The following is a 22,372-nucleotide window of genomic DNA, read 5'->3' as shown; positions in this document are numbered from 1 at the left end:
ATTTATATTTTATTCAATATTTTTTATTTTTTATTAATAATACTTTCTTTTATTTTATAATCTAATGACAATTTCATTAAAACATTAGTGGATAAAAAATTTATTGTAACTAATAGCAATAAAAACAAAATGTAAAGCTATTAACAATAATTAAAAAAAAAAAAACTTTTCGACCTTTTAAATATAATATAATTAATGAATTTTTACTTCTAATTTTAGAATCGAATATTTTAATATCTAAATTTTAATTCTATCTAAAAACTCAATTTTTCTATTAAATCAATGAGTCGGAAATGAGAGATTATATTTTATTTCCCTAAATTCCATTATTTAGTTTTCCATTCTCTCCTTATTCTTCCAGTCTCCTTCTCCTTTTTCATATTAAATCGATGACGCTTCAATTGTTTTCTTCCTTATTGCCTTCCTCCTTTTTTCTTATTCTTCACTCCAAGTCATGACCGATAAGAAATAGTAATAAATCTCTAATTTAGAATGAGGTTCAGATTCATCGTGGACTTCATTGTTTGCCTCCATCATCGATTGGTTTCACCAATTAGCTTCTTCGCCTGACATTATTTACTTTATTCATTAATCTATCCAATGCCTCCTAATTTCATCACCATAATTTGAAATCGCTTTCTGTAGATTTGCCACTGCATGTCCTCCATTATCAGCCTCTTGTTGCACATCTGTTAAGAGTGAAAATCTCTTATCTATGATCGATTGTAGAGCTTGTTCAAAGGAATCGCCGGTTGTGAAGTGGTTAGCTTGAATAAATACATATCCAAATTATTGATGGATGTCACTAGAATAAATACATATCCAACAAATTTAACGGATAGGATTTTTAAATTTAATACCACATAAATTTAGTAATTTAGAAATACTTTAGTTAAAGCTAACTTGTAAGGGTAGATGTTATTGGCTTTGATTCTTTTATAATATCTGCACAATTAACTACTGAATAGAGAAAAAAAACTTTCAAAAAATTTTCATAATTCAATGGAATTTTATAAACTATAAAAGAAAATAGATAAATATTTTTTTTTTATGATCACCATATACCAAGCCGGTCTTTGTTTTACATTTTAAACAAGGCAGATCGTACATGTTAATAAGAAAACATGAAGTCATGCCTATGCCACGTTTGCAGAATAGAGGGACATTTCAATAGCTCGAATAAAAGCACAAATGAAAGAAAGTCAGTTTTAGAAAAAGAGACATGAACTCCTCAACTATAAGAACACAATTTTTATTCATTTATTATCACCATCAATCATGAGTGTGCCAACTTTGCCAGTATAACCATGTCTAATATCTTAACATCAAGAGTGTCATCTACTTTTACAATTCCGTCAGTACCATCTACACCAATTAACTTCCCAGTAGCACCACGATGTGCACCACCCATGATCTTGATCTTATCTGATTTCCTTGGTACCACTATCTCCATTTCGTTAGGCAGTGCCGTGATCGTTTCCCCATTGCCATTTGCCCCAAGGACTACTCTACAGGATCCATCCTGAACCATGCAACACCAGTACTAATTAATTCATTTCATGAATAAATCAAGAGTCCCACGATTACTCCATTCCCTTTGTAGCCAGAATTTTAGTAGGAATATCATATTTAACATTCTAGACAAGGATGTAAAGTGAGTTCCTATCGTTTTTAAAAAGTAACGGGGAAAAAGGTGCATAGGAACATACTGGAAGCACCTCCCTGATAACACCAACAGAAGATTCATCCGCAGCCTTCCGTACATTAACCAATATGTCTGGCATGAACCAAGGACCTTCGTTGTCCCCTCCTGCAGTTGAGTGGATGCAACTTGCAATTTAACATTAAGCATACTAAAAGTTTCAAGGCAAGAACAATAGACTCGATTTATTGACATATAAAAGCACACAAAAGAATTGATTCAGAATATCAACAAAATTTCAAGCAGCTTCCGTCATGCAGTTTAACATTCCATCCCCATCCCTGTTCCCACCCCCCCTCACCCCCACTCCCTTTTTTTTCTTTTTTGAAAAAGTACATAGAGAAAATGCATGCATTCTCAGTTACAAATGACATCACAAGCCCATCAAAGCAAAACTGTACTTTCACCCTGAATTGTATAGTTGCAGTACTAGAACATCCTTTGCATGCCAGATGTAGGCCAAAAATATTTCTACAGAAAAAGGGAAAAAATAGACTAGAAAATTATTTATGAAATAAACAGATTCTTTGTATCATTTTGTAAAAATATCGAAGACTGAAAAGCACATATCAAACCCATAACAGGAGACATGATGTCAAGACCGCCAGTTCCAGGTGTCATTGGCTGCCCCCCAGGAGTGCCAGGAAGGTAGGCTGCAGAGCTTGGAGTTGTAGGCTGCCCACCAGGAGTTGATGGCAGGTATGGACTTGGAGCATTGCCTACAAATACACAAGTAGGTTAAATGGGAAAATTACAATTAAATTATAATCCAAATTGAAGAGATAAACTACCATAGGTAAAACTGCTATCCCTTGGTGTTCCAGCTTCACTATAACTACCACTAGGAGTTGGAGCTTCATATGCCCGAGAAGGTGGGCTTCCTGCCTGAAAAATGGGGGTAAAGAACATTATATTTATTTTACAACAGATAACAAGATGGAAAATTTTGTAAAAGGCTTACACATCAATGTCAAGTTCTTACCTGATACTGTGGACTGGTTCCCCAAGAAGCAGGATTCCCTTCTTCCCAATTATCCCTATATTGACATAATTGGAACACCAAAATCATTCAATGGTCTCAACACATCAAAAAACTTTATTCCGGTATGCCCTAATCCAACAAGATTAAAGGTTTTCTATATGCCAAATCTATAGTGCTAGCACAAAAAAAAAAAATTGCTAAACCTTAGTAAAATACATGAAATTTATTTCACTAAACTTTGTTACTGATGGTGCACTATGAAGTAGATAACGGCCAAGCAGTGGCTAAAATCAACATTGTTCACGTGCTGCAGGAAATATAAGACCAATTGGCAACTAATGCTTGTAACTCAACAAATCAATCATGCAAGCAATGCTGGACAGTAACCTGATTGCTTTTAACCAACCATTAACCACAATACGCACTGCTTGCAAAGCAAAGATACATCAATCACCCACATAATCACAGAACTATTCTGATTGAGTACATATTCCAGGCTAATTCATAAAATCACGTCATAAAGAGAAGAAAATAGAAAAATGAATTGATAGCAGCAAGATTCATGATCGAACCTAGGAGGACTCATTGGTGCATAAGGATTCCATGCTCGGTCACGCATAGGTGTCCTCATGCCATCATGAATAGGCGTTGCTACAAATGTAAAAGCAGAACAAAAAGAAAAGAAAATAAGAAAACATTAACATAATCATTTCTTGACAATAAATAAAAGCATCCAAGCTTCTAAAGAACAAACCTCCAGCATCTCTCATTGGAGTCATATATGGGTGCATTGGAGTCCGAGAAGGATGCATAGGAGTTTCACTTCCCATGCCATACCGAGATGAATCACTGTTAAATAAATATCAACAAATACAATCACAAAGAGTGAATTACAAAAACTAATTAACAATATTTTAGGGAGAATTCAATTACCGGTATTTTGTGGATACAACTACATTGTCGGAAATATTTGTGCGATCAACTGTAGTACAACAGCAATTACACTCGATATGGAAAATGGAACAATAGAACCAACTGCATAGCCTATATTGATAAAGACTTACCTAAAATAACTTTCATTTGAGACTCTAACTCAACTCGAACAGATTGACCCTTGATTTCTACAACCCGCCCTCGATAGCCCTTGAAAGGACCTTGGCGTATCTTTACTGTGGTCCCAACCAAAGCATCATGTCCTCCTCTTCCACCCCTATTCCTTCCTCCAGCTGTGCCATTGAATTATAAGTTGATAGAATTCTTTCTTAAGCAACATATCAAGTTATCAACGGATACTAAAACATAAACATCTGCTGGCAAGGGATGGAAGCACTAAAACAAAGTCCATGATGATCCAAATTGTTCAAGCAGAAATATATTGAACACCAGCAACTTACACTCAAATGGAGGACCTCCTCTTGGAAATCTCCTTGGTGATGGAGGCATACGAGCAGGAGATTTCAAACTACCAAACCTTGAATAGGGATCACCCTGAATAAATAGAAGAGTAAGATAGGCATCAATTTTGCTAGGATTATTTTTGTAGATTTAACCACTAAAATGATTTAGCTAGTTTCTTAATTTGAAAAAGTTAATATTTAGGTTAATCACATAGAATTAATCTCAAGGTATTTCAACCAAAAGACAATTTTATCAATTACATGTAATACAGCAACTGGAAGCTTTAGGTGATTGACTAAAAATATTATGATGATAAAAGATAAAAATAAGCCATATTAACTGCAATTTAAACTACTATTTAAATACTCCTAAATACCAACAATATCCATACCATTTCAGCACCTAAAAGGGCTGAATAGTTAAATGGAGAGCCCACAACTTAAACTATTAAATGAGTTCTTCCGTAAGAAATAAAAATCTTACATTTCTATCTCCAGTGGCTCGTGTCCCTCCCACAACAATGCAAGAATGAGATTTAACACAGATAAATCCAGCATGTTCAAGGTGATGGCGATCATAGATGAATAAGACTCCTCTGTATATGTGCTCTACAGGACCTTGTTTCCCCTGACAAGGTAAGGATAAATGGCAAACTATGCGTACATGTGATAACGTTACAAATCAAACAGCAATTAAATATCTCACTTTACAAGGACCATCAATGATTCTAACAACATCCTTAGCTGATATAGTATTCTTGTACCGATCTTGGACATTAAATTTCTTTTCAATCTTGCACTTGATCTCTCTCAATCTAACAAGAGCCACCTCAGGTCTTTCTGGAACCCCCTTAAGAACCTGAATAGTAATGATGACAAGTCAGCAGAACAAGAAATGATAGGCTAAACACACCGAGGCACTTGAGTTATGACTCACCTGAAAAGCTTCAATTTCTACACGTATAATTATTCCAAAGCTCATATTACTGCACCACAAGAAATATATAAAACCTCAAATAAAAAAAAAAAAACAATAAAAACAGTGGCTACTTTTGCAAGAAACATAGCTTACTCCAGTAGCACAAGATCATGAAGCTCATATTCTCCAATTTTGGTCACACCAGTAGTAACCTCAGAGCTTTCCACAACATCATCAGCAAAAACACGAATCTAAAGTGAAGCCAAAAGAAAATTATATCATTTCGACACGTTATGTTTCCTATAACAGAAGTATTCCATAAGAAGTCGATTCATACAATAAGTTTATCACTCACATGTTCCTTAGTTGTATCAGAAAGAATGATCAGCACATGCTGCTCCACCTTAACTACCATACCAGTTGCACCTTCCTGGGTACCAGAGACAACCTTCACATGATTACCCGGTTCAAAATACTTGCACAGCTCCTTTTCATTCACTGCAATAGTTCTCTGTCGACAAATAAATGGCAGATCAATAAAAGTAAACCAAGTAAATTCAAAATAATCATTAATAGCGATACACAAGAGAACTTCAAATAATTCTTACAGGAAGGTCCTTCATTTCTGGTCTGATATGAACATTTTCTTCATCAACTTTCTCCACCCATCCCTTAAGGTTTTTCAAATCTCCCTTGACAACAATAACAGAATCACCTTTCACAAAGTGGCCCTTCTTTCTATTTGCAAATAAGGTAGAAAAACCACCCATATCACTGTCTCCATTCTCTCCAGGTTTTTGGAACTTCTCAAGTTCATCAAAAGTTGGACTGATATTCTGAGGACTAATTGATTTCATCGAAACAGTTTTGTACAAGAACCCATCTTTAAACAACATGCCACCAATGTTTTCAAAATAATCACCAGTCATAGGATCCCTTCTTCGTTCTACTCGAATGTGCAGTTCTCTGAGGACAAAGCATTATAAGAACCCAAAAGAATTAATGATTCACTTAAATCAACATACAGTTCCTAGAGAATTGCAATGAGAAGCTTAAAAATTTCAGCATTACCTAGCTTCATCAACATTCATAAAACGAGGTGGGGGAACAAATGCCTTCCTTTTTACTACCTCTCTGCCCTCCTATAAAAGGAAAATTTGCAAGGAATACAGAAACTAAAACAACTTATACTTATGCAAGAAAATTGAGAAGACTATCCTACTACATTTCTCAGGAAAAATATTAGTGGTGATGATTAGACAAGTTCATATACCTACAGGAGATCAAATATACAATACACACACAGAGACACTAAATCCAGCAAGTCTCCCATCAAATAGCAAGAATCATTATACCATCTTATTCGCAAGAGCCTGCAAGTCAATCCTTGGAATTAACTTCACTGTAACTCTTTGCCGCACATTATCCACATCTACCACCTTGGGATAAAAAGAGCAAGAAAAATTAGCTAAGAAAATAAGAAACAATACAGTAGGTAAACAACAGTACAAAACACACTTTAGCAAGGTCCCCTTTGTAAGTCCCAATCTTCATTCTGACCCAAGTATCCCTTGCGAGATCTATAGCTTTACTTTCAACTGAAAGAACATCAGTCATTTCTTTAATTGGGACAAGCATTATTTTCTGGGCATATATATTGCGTAGACCTTTACAAGCCTGAAGCAAACAGAAAATAATTAGTCATTTAATAAAGCAACACACTACTACAAACATGAAGAGTTGAAATGAACTACATAAGATAGTAGCATAGTGCTAAGGTTGACGTAAATGAACATACCTCCCTCACATGGGCTTCCTTGTCTGCTTCGATATAAATATAGTTTTTGAGATGATCAAGAGCAATAGCAGACCTGATTTGCAACTCAGATCCTTTATCAATATACTTTTGCATTAGGCAAACGGCTGTTTCCCTCTCACGACCAATCTGACATACATTAAAGACAGCATAATGAATATCTTGATGAACAAAACAAACTATAATGTGCAACTGATTCAGAGAGAATAATAGAGAAAATGCAACCATACCGCACATTTCACCATCCATAACTTTGGATCCCGGACAGATGGTAGAAGAGCTTGTTGCTCCACATCTGTAGTCTCTTCATCATATTCTGTGTGACTTGATCTTGCATACCTGGCTTGAATGCTTCTCTCAAGAGCTTCAACATCTTCTTGGTCATCCTCCCGAGGAAGCAATGGCCTACGATGAACCCGTCTACTATCATCGTCATCAGGCAGATCAGCCCCAGTATCAACTATAAAATCTGCATGTAAATATACTACCCTTAGCTGTATAAAGCCAAAAATGGGACACCCTCCAAAGAATATTAAAATAGTCAAATGTTGGTCATACAAGAGACTTACTATTATAGTTGAATGAAGAAATTGAACTAATAACCCGTAAGCACATGCACAGCTTATGATGGATTTGAACTTAATAATCAAATGACCCTAGGAAATTGAAAAACGTAGTGGCATAAAAATAAAAGAATAAGTAAAGTCGGTCTAGTCTCTGGATGAAATGCGACCACCATTAAAACACTACTAAAAGAAACCCAGCAGAGAACAAAGTACTTCAGATTAATGTCAGAATTGCTATGATAAAGCAAAAGCTATCGCATATTCCATGATGAACTACAGATGCAAGAGATACTAAGCAAAAACTGCCCATTTCTAATAAAACACCATCTTTAGGATTATGACCCACCAACACAAAACTCTAAATAAGTAAACTAATGCAATCAGATACAGTTACTGACATTTGTCTTTTTACAGTACACAAAATCAAAAAACCCTTTGGTTAAATGCTGAGGCAATTGGCTGATAAGTAAAACAGTCACTAAACAGGTGGAAGAACCAATAGAAAAGGTATTGCCATGTTATGGATAGAGAATATGCAATTTAAAGAAGAAAATTACAAGAGGATAATAGCAAAGAGAGAGAAGACAACAGAACAGCAGAATAGAGATGAATAAATAGCCACCAAATAGCTTACCAATTAATACTAAAATTAAATGAAAAGGAGGGGAAAGGACTAGCCAAACACATGAACTTAGTGAAAATGATACCCCATTCCAATCATGAAAACTGCACCAACCTATAAAAATTACACACTGCTAAGTACCTTTCTACTGTAAGTGATGCAACAATAATCTTAGAAACATAATTAGCACACACTACTTTAATATAAGTGCTGCAACAATAATCTTAGAACCATAATTCACACACACTACTTTCATAGAACTAAAAGATTGTGAAGATACCAATACATGGACCGAAAAGATGTCCTCACACATTAAGAAAAAAGGGTAGTTACTGTCTCCAACAAGGAAATGTCTTCTTGACTAAGCAACATTTAATGAAAAAGTACTTGCAAAAAAAATGCAAAAACACTTAACAAATCTCCAGATTTACGGACAACAGTTTTCTGATGGAAAAGGATGTTAATCCATAATCCAAAATCCTAGTTTTAAACCATCAGTAGGTAATTCCTTCACTAAACAAGTTTACTTTTTAGATTCCACGTAGCACTCTTATGTGATTGGCATCGAGATTATAAAAGAGTACTTCCTACGATGAAATATAGATAAAAGTGATCTCACTTGTCATGAATCAGAATAATTATAGATATATAATATATATATATATATATATATATATATACACACCCATAGATGTTAGTACATGGAGCATGCATATACATGATCTCAGAAGTGGTAGGAGAAAGTAAAAAAGGTTTAAACTCTAAGATTAGATCTCATAATTTATATTAAAAATAAAAAATAAAAAGCTCTGGTTACCTAAAATGACAATAAGATTACCCCCCACCAAACTCTTGTTTGCACAACACAGTAACAGACAATCTCAGCACGTATATGAATATAGGACAAATCCACCACATTACTAATCAACCATCTACATCTTATATTTTGATACATATTCTTGTGAGTTCAATTTCAGCATTTAAATTACCAAGCTAATGATTTCCAGTTATATTTTCAGATTCGACAGGCGCACTCAAACACACGCAACATTGTATGGTACATTTCTACACTCTAGCATAAATGTATAGCTTCTGCTCTCTACTTGCTGAATTCCATTTATTCCTATGCCACACAGCAAAACATCTTCATATATGAACGTGCCAACCAAAAGAAACAAGCATGTGCATACTATCAGTCATATATATAACCTCATGGCCCAAGCTAACAAGTCACTTAGTATTTCTATCTAATTGTAATCTTCCATCCTACAATAAAACCAGGTACTCCCTATACACTGAATCTCATAAGATTTGTGTGGGAAAAAAAAAATAAAACAATGCTATTTGTACATGAATAGACCACAACACAAAAAATCACTAAAGTTCTTCAGTAATTAGACTCACTCAACCCTAATCCACCGAGTTCCAGTTAAAATATTGGAGCCCAAATTCACCCGGAAATCTCAAAATGCCTATTAATCAAGCACCGAACCATTATTCATTGTTAAACCCTCTATGTTTGGATCCTTAATTGTGCAAGAGAATTGGAAAGAAATTAAGGAGAAGAATCAAGAGAAAAGAAAAGAAAGGAAATTTAATTTACTTTTTATGGTGTTTGGATAGATAAGTAATTTAGGAGAGAAATTAAATTTCTCTTTTAAAAGAAACAATAGCATTCAAGTGTTTTATATCTATTTCCCACCAAATTGGAGGGAAATATTTTGGGACATTTGTAATTAATTGGGAAATGCAATTCCCCCTTTTTTTCCTCTCCTTTCTTTTCATTTCTCCTCCTTAATTCATATCCAAACAAGAGAAATTTGAGAAATTTCTTTTGTTTTCCTTTCTTTCCTCTCCATTTCTCTCAATCCAAACAAAGCAAGTTCACAAAACTAAAGCAAATCTGCCACATTCTATCCGATAATCAAAGAAAAGAAAAAACCCAAAAACCACTTACCATCCTCAGCATCCTCTTCGTCTTCCTCTTCTTCATCGCTGTCTACCTCAGCCTCGAGGTCAAAGAACTGAGTCCCTGACCTCCTCTTTGCCTTCTGCCTCCTGCCACCTCCACCACCATACTCATCATCATCATCCTCTTCTTCTTCCTCCTCATCGTCCTCTTCAGCAACGTCGTCTATAAAATCTGATCTCCGCCTCTTCCTGCTGGACTTTCCCCTATCTTCTTCCTCTTCTTCTTCGTCAAACATCTCCTGCTGCTCCTGGTCATCGTACTCCTCATCGTCTGCATCGAGCTCCTCATCGTCTTCGTCTCTACGACGAGGCATTGCTTCGTTTTATGAACTATATTCCACTCCCTATGTCACTGAATCAAGAGTGAGCTTTAAATGTGTGCATTTCTTGTAGATGTGCGAATCAAGGGTCTGGTATGATTTGGAGGGTTTTGTGGGCTATTTGAAATTCTATAATTTTACAACCCTAGTCCAATGGTGAAGACGGAGAAATTCGGGATTTTCGTAGATGGTTGAACGGTAAGTCGTCTGCCTTTACTTTACGTCTGTATTCCCTCCTTAAGCCCTTGTGTCGTCCACGTGTGTTGTCTCAAGACGTGAGTTATTAGATTGTGAATTCTATTATATATTTATAAATTAAATTTATGTAGATTCAATTAGATAAGGTTTTTAGGGATATTTACATAAAAAAAAAGTCAATTTTTTATGATTTTGATTATTTAATTTAAATTTTTTATTTTTAGTCTACGGATTAAATTCTCAAACTTTTAGGATCTATATATCATATGAAATGACATTTTTTAAATAATTTTTTAATTGACTTAAAATATTCAAACATTTTTTTAATAAAATACATGCAAAATAAAAATGTTTCTTATAAATATAAGAGTAGACTGAGAAAAAAAAAACATTAAAACAGTATATTTTCAAATAATTATATGTACATATATTCATGTATTAAATATTTTATAAATTGCATTAACATATTTATTTTGGTAAACTCATTTTTTGGTAGCTGTTGGTGCTCAAGTCGACGGTTCACTCTCTTCGTGGTTAGTTGGGGTTCCTCCCGCCGTGGGTTCCTCCTCCCCGTCTTGGGTCGGAGTGTACATAGTCTTTTGATATTTCTTCTCTGGTAGCGATTCTTCCGACGAAGAGGGTTCTTTGGACTGCCATTTTTTTTCTGGTTTTTTCTTGTTTGGCTATAGTTTGTCGTTGCATGTTGTTTTGTGCAGGTTGAAGTTCTCTTCCTCATCGTCCTACACCCCAATGGTTGCATGTTGCTTTTAGTTCCAGGAAGGTTCAGATCTAGTCCAAAACCAAGTATTTCTAAGGTCTTTCGCCAATCCTTGTCTCTGGATGGCCGACCTTCAAGATGTGTTAGAGCGATCGTGAGCACTGCTTGGTTTCCTTCCTTGGAGCATCGACGATGAGCGGCTTGGTGACTGCTCTAGTGTCATGCCCCGTTCGCACATCTGAAGTATTGTTTCAGTGGAGACCCCTCCGTTCCTCAGTATACATTGTAGCCATTTTGGCTCTGGAGATGGATGTTTTCATTTTTTCTGTGGCTTTACAGCCCCCTCAACCATTGGGGTGTTAGCGTTGTTGGTTGGAGCATTGTTCTCTAGAGCAGTGATGCTTTATCAGTGCTTAAAGGCTCTTTGTTGTTGATGTCCCCTACCGGAGCTGAGCGGGGACAGTGTTGTTTCCGCTGTACCAGTAACTAGGGTTCCCAAATTTGGGATCTTGGGCTGGATATTTTGTATTGGGCCTTTAATTCTTTTTTCTTGATTAGCTAATTCAGATCTTAAAAATTATTTTAATCTCTAAAATGTAAAAAAAATAATGAAAAATACATGTATTTCTCTCCAAAATATATTACCCTTCATTTAAAATAACTAATTTAAAAGAAAAAAAAATTAGATAAATTATAATAAAATCATGCATTATATATATTTTTTTAAATGAAATTTTTTATACATTAAAAAAATATTTTTTTAAATTTCAAATAAAAATTTTAATAGAAAAGAGTAGAATTAAATTAGATTTCAAACTGGGGTTAGAAATATGATATGGGAAATCTAATAATCTATGCTAAGAATTTATTCTTGATCAATTGCACAAACGAACATATTAGAAAACCTTATTACCTTATTATGATTTCCCCGCTGTTTACAATGAGGATGCCCATCCAATTGCATGATGAGTAGTTCCTAGCTAAGGTTTGCCATTTTCTTCTATATTGAAGAATTACACAATAATAAATGAAGTAATATAAATTCCCATGTGTAAAAGTAAAATATCAAAGCAACTACTTTAGGATCGAATTGAGAATTTCCTCCTCTTTGTCGGCTTCTTACCAAGAAGGGTGTTTGGTCCAAGAGGCACATCCAGAGAGCCAGCCATCACAGCAAAATAAGGAAAGTCGCTGTTTCACACTCTCACAGGTGGAAAATTTTATACCCTCAAGACAAAATTTACCAGCTCATCAAAGCTTGCTGCTTGCGAGGCTATGATGTTAAAAGAGCCATTAAAGGAAAGTCTGTCCTTACCCGGTATGGAGATAAAGCCTTGCTCAGGCACAATTCTATTTGCAGTTAAGAGAAAGAACCTCTCTATTTTTTTCTTCTCTGGAGTTGCCAGCTGCTTCATTCTAAAGGCGGCACGTTCAAATCTTCGCATACAGAAAAAACGAGTAATCCTTTAGTGCTTTGCTCTACTTTTTGTAATATTGGACTTAATCAAAGAACTTTGCTTAAGTACCAACAATTTTTTTTTTGTTTTCCTTCGTGGTGTTCTGATTGTTTCTACAGATCTAAGATTATGAGATTAAATTTTCGATTTAAGCTGAGTTAAGAATTTTAAGAAAAGACTAAAAATGATCAGTGAATATGAAGAGGAAAATTGGAAATAGCTGTAAAGATATTGCATAGGAGATAGTGAAATGAAAATGACGACAAGAAAAGGTGGCAAGTAGTAGTATGACAAGGCATGCAGTTTTTGACACATCTAAATATGTAGCTCCACCCGTCTATTTAAAGACGCTCCCATAATACCGAGGGATCCCTGCTCCATGTGATGTCTCTCACTTTACTTCAATTCCTTCTTCTCCAGTGACGTCTTCAAAATGATCAATTGCAATCTAAAACCTCTGTTTTTGGCGATAATTGTAATTCTTACTTACGTTGTTGTGACATCAAAAGGGCAATTACGAGTTGGATTCTACTCCCAGACATGCCCATCTGCAGAATCCATTGTCCGCAATGCTGTTCAAGAAGCGGTTTTTGGTGATCGCCAAATGGCTCCAAGGTTGCTTAGGCTTTTGTTCCATGACTGCTTCGTTCAGGTTCCTGATCATCCCATACTACTACTTAAAAAGATATCTGTCCATATTTTGATGGACTTCTTTTTTTTCCCATTTTGTTGTAGGGCTGCGATGGGTCAATTTTGCTAGAAAATACCGAAACTAGTGAGAGAAGAGCAGAAGGGAACTTGGGTCTTGCAGGTTTTGAAGTGATACAAAGTGCCAAGACGCAACTGGAAGCCACTTGCCCTGGAGTAGTTTCTTGTGCAGACATTGTGGCTTTAGCTGCCCGTGATGCTGTTGCCATGGTACTTGATTCAAACAGAGAAATATATCTTACTAAACACTCTAATAATTCACCCAATGATGCTCTGCTTTGCAGACTGCTGGGCCATTTTTTGGCATTCCAACAGGGCGAAGAGATGGTCGAATTTCAAATATTCAATTTGCTGCCAATTTGCCAGACGTTGATGACTCAATTGAGCTTCTCAGGTCCAAGTTCAAAGAGAAAGGCCTTTCAGACAGAGAACTCGTCCTTCTCAGTGGTGGTATATATATTTACAAGATTGTAGGCTAAATATGAAATTATCTTGAACTGAAACAAATATTTCAGGTGGGCATTCAATTGGAACCACTGCATGTTTCTTCATGCCAAAGAGACTCTACAACTTCACTGGTCATGGCGACTCTGATCCTGCAATCGATTCACAATTTCTACCAGACCTTAAAGCTCAGTGCCCTTTCAATGGAGATGTCGATGTTCGACTACCTCTTGACAGCTCCTCTGAATTTATATTTGACGGCCATATCTTCCACAATATCAGAAATGGGTTTGCGGTTCTAGCATCTGATGCTAGGCTTTATGATGACATGCACACCAGACAGATAGTTAATTTCTATAGTGGCTTCCCGAGTGTCATTAGACGACTGTCGTTTAAAGCTGATTTTGCTGCAGCAATGGTGAAGATGGGGAGTATTGGTGTTAAAACAGGATCGGATGGTGAGATTAGACGAGTTTGCAACTCTGTTAATTAGTTTTTGAAATAAGACATCTAAAATTCATAATTATTCGGGTATTTTCGCGTTAAATAAGGTAGTTTATCTCTTATCTTGAATGTTTGATTCGATGAGGAAAATCCTTTGAAGATATCTTTTTATTTAAACATGATCGTTAAAGACAATTGTATTTTATAATAATTAATGCTGGCAGAGTTTGTTACACTCGCTACAGGAAAATTCGTGTCATTTGTTGTCCTCTTCTACAACGCGTTTTCATTTTTTGTTTTCAAAGGTATGGGTATCCATTAAAAGCCATTAGGTTGGCAAATCAGTGATTACAAGATTCCACTGCAAAACAGTTACATCGGAACATTTCATCACTAATGAATTTCCTACGCAAGCAATGGCTCCTTGGTTAGCAGATCTTCTGACCCAAGGAAAAATGACTGTTGGAAAATGTTGAGCTAATTGTCTTGAGTTGGATCAGTTTAAATGTCAATTTATCTAAAGTGACACAAATCTTGGGGTTTTTTCAGTAGTTTGAGTCAATTAACTTAAAATTAAAATAAATAATTAAATTAAAATGCATGCAAATATGCTTGAACGTTGTGGCTTTTTAAGCAAATGACCTAATTAAATCTAAAATTGATTAGATATTTTCGATTACTTTATTTATTATATATTTTATGTGTTTTTTTATATGTGTCGCATACTGACGCCCAACTCTACTTTAACTGCTGTAAAAAATATATCACTTATTCACCAGCCACAAATTTAAGTTTCTCTTCATCTTAATCCTTCTACTTAATGAAAAAAAAAATATATGGTTACTCGTTAGGTATTGTATGATCGGGCATAAGTAGGTTAAGGAAACAAAAGTTTCATAAAATATATATAAAAAAAAACCTTTATTTTCGTATTTTATTTTTCTTATGTACTAAAAATAACTTATTTAAATATTATATTTTTTCAAATTTATTATTTTATTTATTAATATTGGTGAGATTTGATGACGTGGCCGAAATGAGACTATATTGTAATTGTTTAGAATTTGTAAGAGAGAAAATGTGAGACGGTGGACACCCACTCTGACGTTCAAGTCAGTATCTCTACGAGTAAAGAAAATATAATAAACTACAGAGAATTTTAGTGTTTCAAGATAGCGTACATTTTTCTCTGTAATTCTTCTCTTTTATACTTTATGAAGATGGAAATGAATACAATATATTTTTAATAATCTGACGGTAATATGGTTGTCTTCTTGATATGGACATCACTAGCCAACAAGTTGGAATCCCGCGATCATAAGCGTAATGTGTGTGATCACGGTAACTTCGTGCCGAGACTTACCTTGTTAGAGAGGAGGGCGAGTCTTCTAGTGATGACCCTGGTGTTAAGGTATTCGGGTCTTCTTTTTCTCGTATTGGTCTGTATTTCTCATTTGTAAGATACCTACCACATGGTCCTGTTTTGTGTTCACAGCTCACGGCCTACTTTGAATGATTGTTGTGTAGTATCAGAGGGTTCAGATTCAAAGGTGACACTTTGTGTTCTTGATCACGTGGCGCAATTTTACTGCTTGTATCCTTTTGCCTTCCCTTTGTCATAATGATGGACTTATTTTTTTTGTTCATATTAAAGGGTTTGTCGACATTGCCATTGTATAAGAACCCCCTCTTTGTGTGTTGCTGTTACTATCTTCGGGAGACATGGATTGGGGCACTTGCTTTCTTTTTCTTAAAGATAACCAGATCTGCATGGGAAATATCATCATAATCTACAAAGTGCAATTGAAGATGAATTTTTGTAAGGCGTGGGCATACTACTGAAGGTTGCATTTGATTTGACTATAATGCTTCTTCAAAGTCGTGATTCTTAGACTTTCTATGAAGATGCAGTCGCATTACTTGGTTTCGGGGGCTGCAACTAGCCCTGTTATAACGCTTTTTCAATCCTACGGTGAGGATTGTGCAAGATTAATTCCGAGAGTAAGGCCAGGAAGGTAGTTGAAAAGACAGTTCTTCGCATGGCCTTCTAATTCGATGCCATAAGATGAGATGAAGTTTCTATTTAATAGGTTTTTGATATAATAGAGACTTTACTCAGGTCCCTTTTATCTCCTTGTAATCCTTTATAATAAAAATACTTATTTTGCCTATCTCGTTTGGTAGCACAAACATATCTATTTGTAGATTTTGAATCTCGATTTATCAAATATTTTTTTATAAAATTTTAGTAGAATGGAACGAATACCTAAACGTATGAACTAGAGAATACGCGCCTTTGCCTCGCCCTATGCGTTAGATTGATAAATGGCCTTCATTCATCTTGGTTTTTAGCTTATCCTTTACGTTACTTTTTGATCTTAGATTAGCCTTGCCTTTGTCCCTTAGGAATTAGCATACCCCTTGTAAATCCTCTTGGTATGGGAATCCATTTACAAAAACCAATGTGTGGTTGGTTTAGGGGTACTGCCTTGTGACTTGACCCGACGAATAACTATTTCATGGCCATGATTAATGGGACAGCGCCCAAATGGTCAACAAAAATTGCCTTGTGACCTGACTTGGCAAAAATTATCTTTTGGCTGTGATTAGTGGGCCAACACCCGAGTGGTCTAGTGAGAACCGCCTTGTAACATGGCCTGAAAAAACTGCCTTTTGACCGTGATTAATGGGACCAATGCCTGAGTGGTATGGCAAAAACCGCCTTATGACCTAGCCTAGTGAAAACTACCTTTTGGTCGTGATTAGTGGGGCCAACACTCGAGTAGTCTGGCGAAAACCACCTTATAATCTGGCTTGGCAAAGACTGTCTTTTGGCCGTGATGAGTGGGACTAACGCCTGAGTGGTCTGGCGAAAGTCCCCTTATGACCTGACATGGCAAAAACTGCCTTGTGGCATATTCTTGTTTCTTGGATCTTTCTTTTAGGGAAGGGAATATGTTGTTCCTTGTTACTAGAGTACTCCACATATGAAAATAACATTGTTAACTCATTATTGATAAAATTTTCTTAAGTTATAAATATTCCATGCATGGGGAATAACTTGACTATTTAGTTTGGCCAGCTTGTAGGATCATGGGCAAATAATGTTTGAAACTCTAAATGGTCCTTTTCAATTTTCACCTAGCTTACCGGGTCCAATATTGCTACATGTTACGTCTGCTCTTTTGAGGATCAAGTCTCCTACATTAAAGGCTCTCAGCCTAACTTTATTGTTAAATATTCTAGATATTTTGTTTCTATAAACCGCCATTCTAATTGTGACATTTTCCCGTAAGAATTCGATTTGGTCCAAATTGAATTGCATTTTCTTGGGATGTCTTGAAATTTCAGGATGTTGTGTAATGAAACTGCTCACTTATATTTCCACGGGAATGACTGCTTTGGCCTCATATACAAATGAAAAGATTGTTTTTTCCAGTAGTTGTTCTGGAAGTAGTCTTGTATGCCTATAGTATGTAAGGTAATTCTTTGGATCAATTGCTCTTGGCTTGGTCGAGCCTTTTCTTCAACTCCTGTAATATAGTCATGTTTATGACTTCTGTCATACCATTAGACTGGAGAGTGGTAGACTGAGCAGAATCTCAAATCAATTTCTCATTTCTTGCAAAGTCTTTAAACCCGGTGCTTGCAAACTGAGTTCCATTATCGGTAATTATTATTTTGGGTATTCCAAATCGGGTGAATATATTTTTGCTCACAAAAGAGTTTGCTTGCTGGGTAGTGATGGACTGTACTGACTTAGCCTCCGCCTAATTACTAAAGTGGTCTACTGCCATGATAACAAACTTTTTTTATTTGAATGCTTTGGGAAAAGGGCCAAGGATGTCTATCCTCCACTGAAAAAAGGGCCAGGACTTCCAATAGCCACTTACATTTCTCGCAGTGTCCTTGGGATGTTTGTGTGTAGCTAACATCTTCGAAACTTTTGAACAAGTTGGTTTGCTTCCTGCATTATCATTGGCCAGTAGTATTATTGTCTGAATGTTTTTCGAATGATTATCCAAATGCTTTTCAGATGATTGTCTGAGCTCTTTCGTGGCTCCTGCAATCACCTCCATGGATATCTTTTATTGATTTTCTAGCTTTCCTTCTCTATCACGCATCACAACCATGACTGTGTGGAGGACCTCCTGTACAACCAACCGGAAAATTAGTGTGTATTTAGAAGATTTTCTTTTTATCTGTTTGGTTGATAACTCATCAGCTGTAAGATCATATTGTATCAAGAATTTATACACAGGCATCATCCATGATTCTCCTTCTTCTATGGGGAAGGACTCTTCCATCTCTGTCACTAAAGTGTGCAACTCCTAGAACTAGAATGGTTGAGTTAAGTGTTGTTCACTTGCCACTGCATTCTTGGCTAAAAGGTTCACCTCTTCATTGTTACCTTAGGCTATCCGGTAAAGTTTGCAGCTGCATTGCCCGCTCTTAATCCCCTCCATTATGGACTGAAACTTTTCCTCATATTTGATAAGGTTCGATTCTCGGACCTTGAATTGTCCCTGACACTAATTAACAACTAATTGTGAGTCACTAAAAATAATTAATTTCTGAATATCTAGCTCCTTGATAATTCTTAGAGCTATTATTACTACCTCATATTCGGCTATATTGTTGGTGGCTTTGAAGGCGAGATTTATTGTATACCGAAACTTTATGTCGGTCTGGGACTGCAAAAGGATCTCGATTTCTAAGCCTCCAGCCCCGCAAGATCCATATGCCTATATTTTCTATTCTTCTATGATTGCTTCCGAGGATTTCAAGAGTTCTATCAGTGTAGTCATCTCCGCGGCAAAGTCAGCTGGAATTTGGGCTTTCATGGCCTTTCTAAGAATGTTCCTGATATCATAAGCCGATAATATTACCGCCCAGGTGGACAATCGTTCCGATAGCTCCAGTCTGTATAAAATCTTTTGTAGAGAATAATCGATTTTGACTTCTATGATGTGTGACTCAAAGTACGGTCCAGTTTTTATAGCCGACATAGTATATCGGGCTTTGTTCCCTCTTGCTCTCACAAATGAGCACCGAGTAAATTATTTCCTGCGTTACAAATAAATATAGAAATAAAATTTCGCCTTCGACAAGTCGACTTAGCAACAAGGAGGATGATAAAAAGGTTTTTAAACTTTGAAAAGCCTCTGCACACTCTTTCTCCCACTCAAACTTACCTTTGCCTTTCAAGGCTTTGAAGAATGAGAGACACCTTCTAACTGAATATAATATGAATCGGGCCAGGGTAATGACTCACCCACTTATCCTCTATATTTTATTGATGATCTTGGGTGCTTCCATGTTTTGGATAGTGTTGATCTTCTCAGGATTCACCTCTATGCCCCTTTATGAGATGATATATCCTATAAATTTCTTAACTTTTACTTTGAAGGTACACTTTTTCGAGTTCAGCTTCATGCTCACATTGTCCAGGACATCAAAAACTCTTTGGATATCCTCTGGATGTTCTTCCAATGATTGGATTTTTACCACCATATCGTTAACATATACTTTGACAATTGACTTTACTATGTCCTTAAAGATTCCTGATACTAACCTTTGGTATGTGGCTCATGCGCTTTTTAATCCAAAAGGCATCACCTTATAGCAGAAAACTCCTTCATCTATTATAAATGTGGTCTTTTTTGCGTCTTCAGCATCCATCATGATTTGGTGATATCCCAAAATGGCATCAAGGAAAGAGACCATCGCGTGGCCTGAAGTCGAGTTTACATCGATGGATGGCAATGGTAATGATATTTTGGATATGCCTTTTTTAGGTCAGTGGAGTCCATACACATTCTCCATTTTCTATTAGCTTTCTTGACCAGGACTGCATTGGCCAGCCATGTGGGTTACTGTACTTTCTTTATTAATCCTGCGCTCAAAAGTTTGTTAACCTCATTTTTTATCACCTGCTGTCTCTTTGGTGTGAATTTTCTTTTCTTTTGTTGGACCGGTTTAATATTCTTGTCAATAGATAGCTTGTGAGTGATAAAAACCGGGTCTATACCTGTTAGATCTTTTGGGGACCAAGTGAAAGTTAACACTCAGCTTTTTAACAACTCTACCAAACGAGTCCTTATTTTGTCGATTAGCGTAGTACCGAATCGTACCTTCCGCTCTTCTCCGATCTAGACTTCCTCCACCGGGTCTGCTGATTCTGGTTTTACTTGAAACTCTGGCTTCTCCAATAAGTCAATGGGCATGGTTGCTTTCCCAAGACTTTCTGCTAGGTGTCCATAACCTTTTTTGGCTAACCTCAGATGGCCTCAGACCACTGCTATGCCCCCCTAGAGCCGAAAGCTTAAGACACATAGTACCCATGTTAATAATAACACTATGGTAGTTTAGAACTAGACAATCGAGTATCACATTATATGCAAATAGGATATCTACCACCGCAAACTCTACATACAACTCTCACCTATATTTTTCATCACTCTACACCAAAGAAGATTGATGGTGCCCAGTACTGTCACGGTCTTATCTTATAATCCTATTAAAGGATATGAAACTCTAGTAAGACTGTTTTTATCTAAGCTTAACTTGTTGAAAACATTTAAGATGAGAAAATTAGCAGAACTACCTGTATCCAAAAGTACCTGTCTTATCTTGTACCGGCTCAAGAGGATCTTAACAACTAGGGGTCATTTTGAAAGAGCCCCATCGCTTTATTGGTGGGATCGAACCTTACTTTTTGCTTGATCCATGGTTCTTGATGGATAGACAGGACATCTTCTGCCACACGCTTAATTTTTCCTTTGCCCTTATCAGGTCCTTCCGTAATGACATGTATTATTCTAGCCATTTTGAGAGATTAGAGAAGAGAAAGATCCTATTTTTCAAGAAAAAGGAATAAAATACCGACTTTTAATCGTAATGAACAAATAGAATTCAATGGTGTATTCCCAACAATGGAATCAAATGATGTTGTTGAAATTGGATTGATGTTGTGGTCGGAATAAAACTGTATTGTAATTTGTTAGAACCTGTAAGAGAGGAAACGTGAAATAGTGGTGGATACCTACAATAGCCACTTTGACGTTCAAGTCAATATCTCCACGAGTAAAAAAAATATAATGAATTATCGAAAATTTTAATATTTTAAAATAACATACGTTTATTTCTACAAGTTTTTTTATATTATAAAAAATATAAATAAATATGGTATATTTCTAATAATCCGAACGGAATATATTTACCTATTTGATATGGAATATGGTCGGCCAACAAATGAGAGTTATGCTATTACAGGTATAAAATACCTACCACGTGGTCCGTTTCGTATTCTCAGCTCACGATAATAATTGCTGTTATTATTTTTATATTATATTATATATATTATTGTATTTTATAAATTAAAATAATTTTATCTATTAATAAATTAATTTATATATAATCACATTTATATTATTTTTTTAAATTTAATTATCTAAAAATATATTCTATAAATAATACTTTCTAAAAACTAAGTTTCTTTGAGCCGAATTACGCTTTAAATAACAGTTAAAATGTATAAATAATGGATATCATATTAAGGTCTCATTCCAAATTAAGAAACAATATATATTTTTTTTAAAAAATAAAAGAAATATTATTAACTCAAAGCGATCAAGGAAACTATACGAGGAGTTGGAACATGAACCCAAACTCCTTGACCTGACTCAGAATGAGCCGATGTTGCTAGAACATGAGCGACATCATTCGCAGACCTGTGAATAAAAGCACATTGCTTCCTCATAACTGGATAGAAGCAATTTATAATCTTGAACTAAGAGACCAAAAGGTAATAAATCATCTAATGAAGTATTGTTAATGGACACAATAAGAACCTGAGCATCCGATTCGAAAAGAACTCGATCCCATCCGCACTCTTTAATCCAGCTCAATGCCTCTCGAAAAGCCACTGCCTCAGCACACTTAATCTCCATCTGACTGCAAAAACAGCATGTTTAGCCGCTATAAATCTACCATTAGCATCTCGGACTACACAGCCGAAATCTAGCGAACTTCGTTGCGAGTTTAAAGAGACGTCAATATTAACCTTAATCCAACCCTGCGGTGGAGGAGATCAAACAGTCAAAGCC

The 22,372-nt window shown here is 35.9% G+C and overlaps 2 protein-coding genes and 1 long non-coding RNA gene across 5 annotated transcripts; 2 read left to right on the top strand and 1 right to left on the bottom strand.

The window, feature by feature from the left end:
- Window positions 1-1,236: 1,236 nt before the first annotated feature.
- On the bottom strand, window positions 1,237-10,500 carry LOC110609215 (putative transcription elongation factor SPT5 homolog 1). Of its 3 annotated transcripts, none has more exons than XM_021748644.2 (23): window positions 9,962-10,093; window positions 7,386-7,472; window positions 7,047-7,285; window positions 6,799-6,945; window positions 6,519-6,677; window positions 6,356-6,439; window positions 6,072-6,142; window positions 5,609-5,966; window positions 5,356-5,511; window positions 5,154-5,251; window positions 5,019-5,067; window positions 4,788-4,940; window positions 4,566-4,709; window positions 4,079-4,172; window positions 3,749-3,910; window positions 3,618-3,666; window positions 3,439-3,533; window positions 3,257-3,335; window positions 2,685-2,739; window positions 2,494-2,587; window positions 2,278-2,421; window positions 1,710-1,810; window positions 1,237-1,522 (listed from the first exon to the last, which is right to left on the bottom strand). In XM_021748644.2, the coding sequence occupies exons 2-23, from the start codon at window positions 7,429-7,431 to the stop codon at window positions 1,277-1,279; spliced, it is 2,823 nt and encodes a 940-aa protein (XP_021604336.1). In that variant the 5' UTR covers window positions 7,432-7,472; window positions 9,962-10,093; the 3' UTR covers window positions 1,237-1,276. The 3 variants fall into 3 exon arrangements, 2 of the variants coding, with proteins under 2 accessions (XP_021604336.1, XP_021604335.1); XR_006350056.1 differs by lacking the exon at window positions 7,386-7,472 and adding an exon at window positions 2,110-2,173 and having other exon boundaries at window positions 1,334-1,522; window positions 9,962-10,500; XM_021748643.2 differs by lacking the exon at window positions 7,386-7,472 and having other exon boundaries at window positions 9,962-10,499.
- Window positions 10,501-10,941: 441 nt separating this feature from the next.
- Window positions 10,942-11,797, top strand: LOC110608682. The gene is made up of 2 exons (XR_002486921.2): window positions 10,942-11,109; window positions 11,210-11,797. It is a non-coding gene; the product is annotated as an uncharacterized LOC110608682 (long non-coding RNA).
- A 232-nt stretch (window positions 11,798-12,029) lies between these two features.
- Window positions 12,030-14,524, top strand: LOC110608681 (peroxidase 43). Its single transcript, XM_021747960.2, has 4 exons — window positions 12,030-13,320; window positions 13,404-13,586; window positions 13,661-13,826; window positions 13,892-14,524. Exons 1-4 carry the CDS (start codon window positions 13,102-13,104, stop codon window positions 14,311-14,313), a joined length of 990 nt encoding a protein of 329 aa, XP_021603652.1. The 5' UTR covers window positions 12,030-13,101; the 3' UTR covers window positions 14,314-14,524.
- The last annotated feature ends 7,848 nt before the right edge of the window (window positions 14,525-22,372 follow it).

Source organism: Manihot esculenta, chromosome 2, assembly GCF_001659605.2.
Source record: "Manihot esculenta cultivar AM560-2 chromosome 2, M.esculenta_v8, whole genome shotgun sequence".
Classification (NCBI taxonomy): domain Eukaryota; kingdom Viridiplantae; phylum Streptophyta; class Magnoliopsida; order Malpighiales; family Euphorbiaceae; genus Manihot; species Manihot esculenta.
Note: the sequence above shows the minus strand (reverse complement) of the source record. Positions and strands in the feature narration are given on the sequence as shown.

Bases quoted from the DNA above. Each gene is read 5' to 3' on its own strand.
- LOC110609215 (XM_021748643.2), bottom strand. From the start codon at position 10,289: ATGCCTCGTCGTAGAGACGAAGACGATGAGGAGCTCGATGCAGACGAT. The intron at 4,941-5,018 runs GTGAGTCATAAC...ATTACTATTCAG, and splicing joins TAGAAATTGAAGCTTTTCAG to GTTCTTAAGGGGGTTCCAGA. The intron at 2,422-2,493 runs GTAGTTTATCTC...GTGTATTTGTAG, and splicing joins GGATAGCAGTTTTACCTATG to GCAATGCTCCAAGTCCATAC.
- LOC110608681 (XM_021747960.2), top strand. From the start codon at position 13,102: ATGATCAATTGCAATCTAAAACCTCTGTTTTTGGCGATAATTGTAATT. The intron at 13,321-13,403 runs GTTCCTGATCAT...ATTTTGTTGTAG, and splicing joins TCCATGACTGCTTCGTTCAG to GGCTGCGATGGGTCAATTTT. The intron at 13,827-13,891 runs GTATATATATTT...CAAATATTTCAG, and splicing joins ACTCGTCCTTCTCAGTGGTG to GTGGGCATTCAATTGGAACC.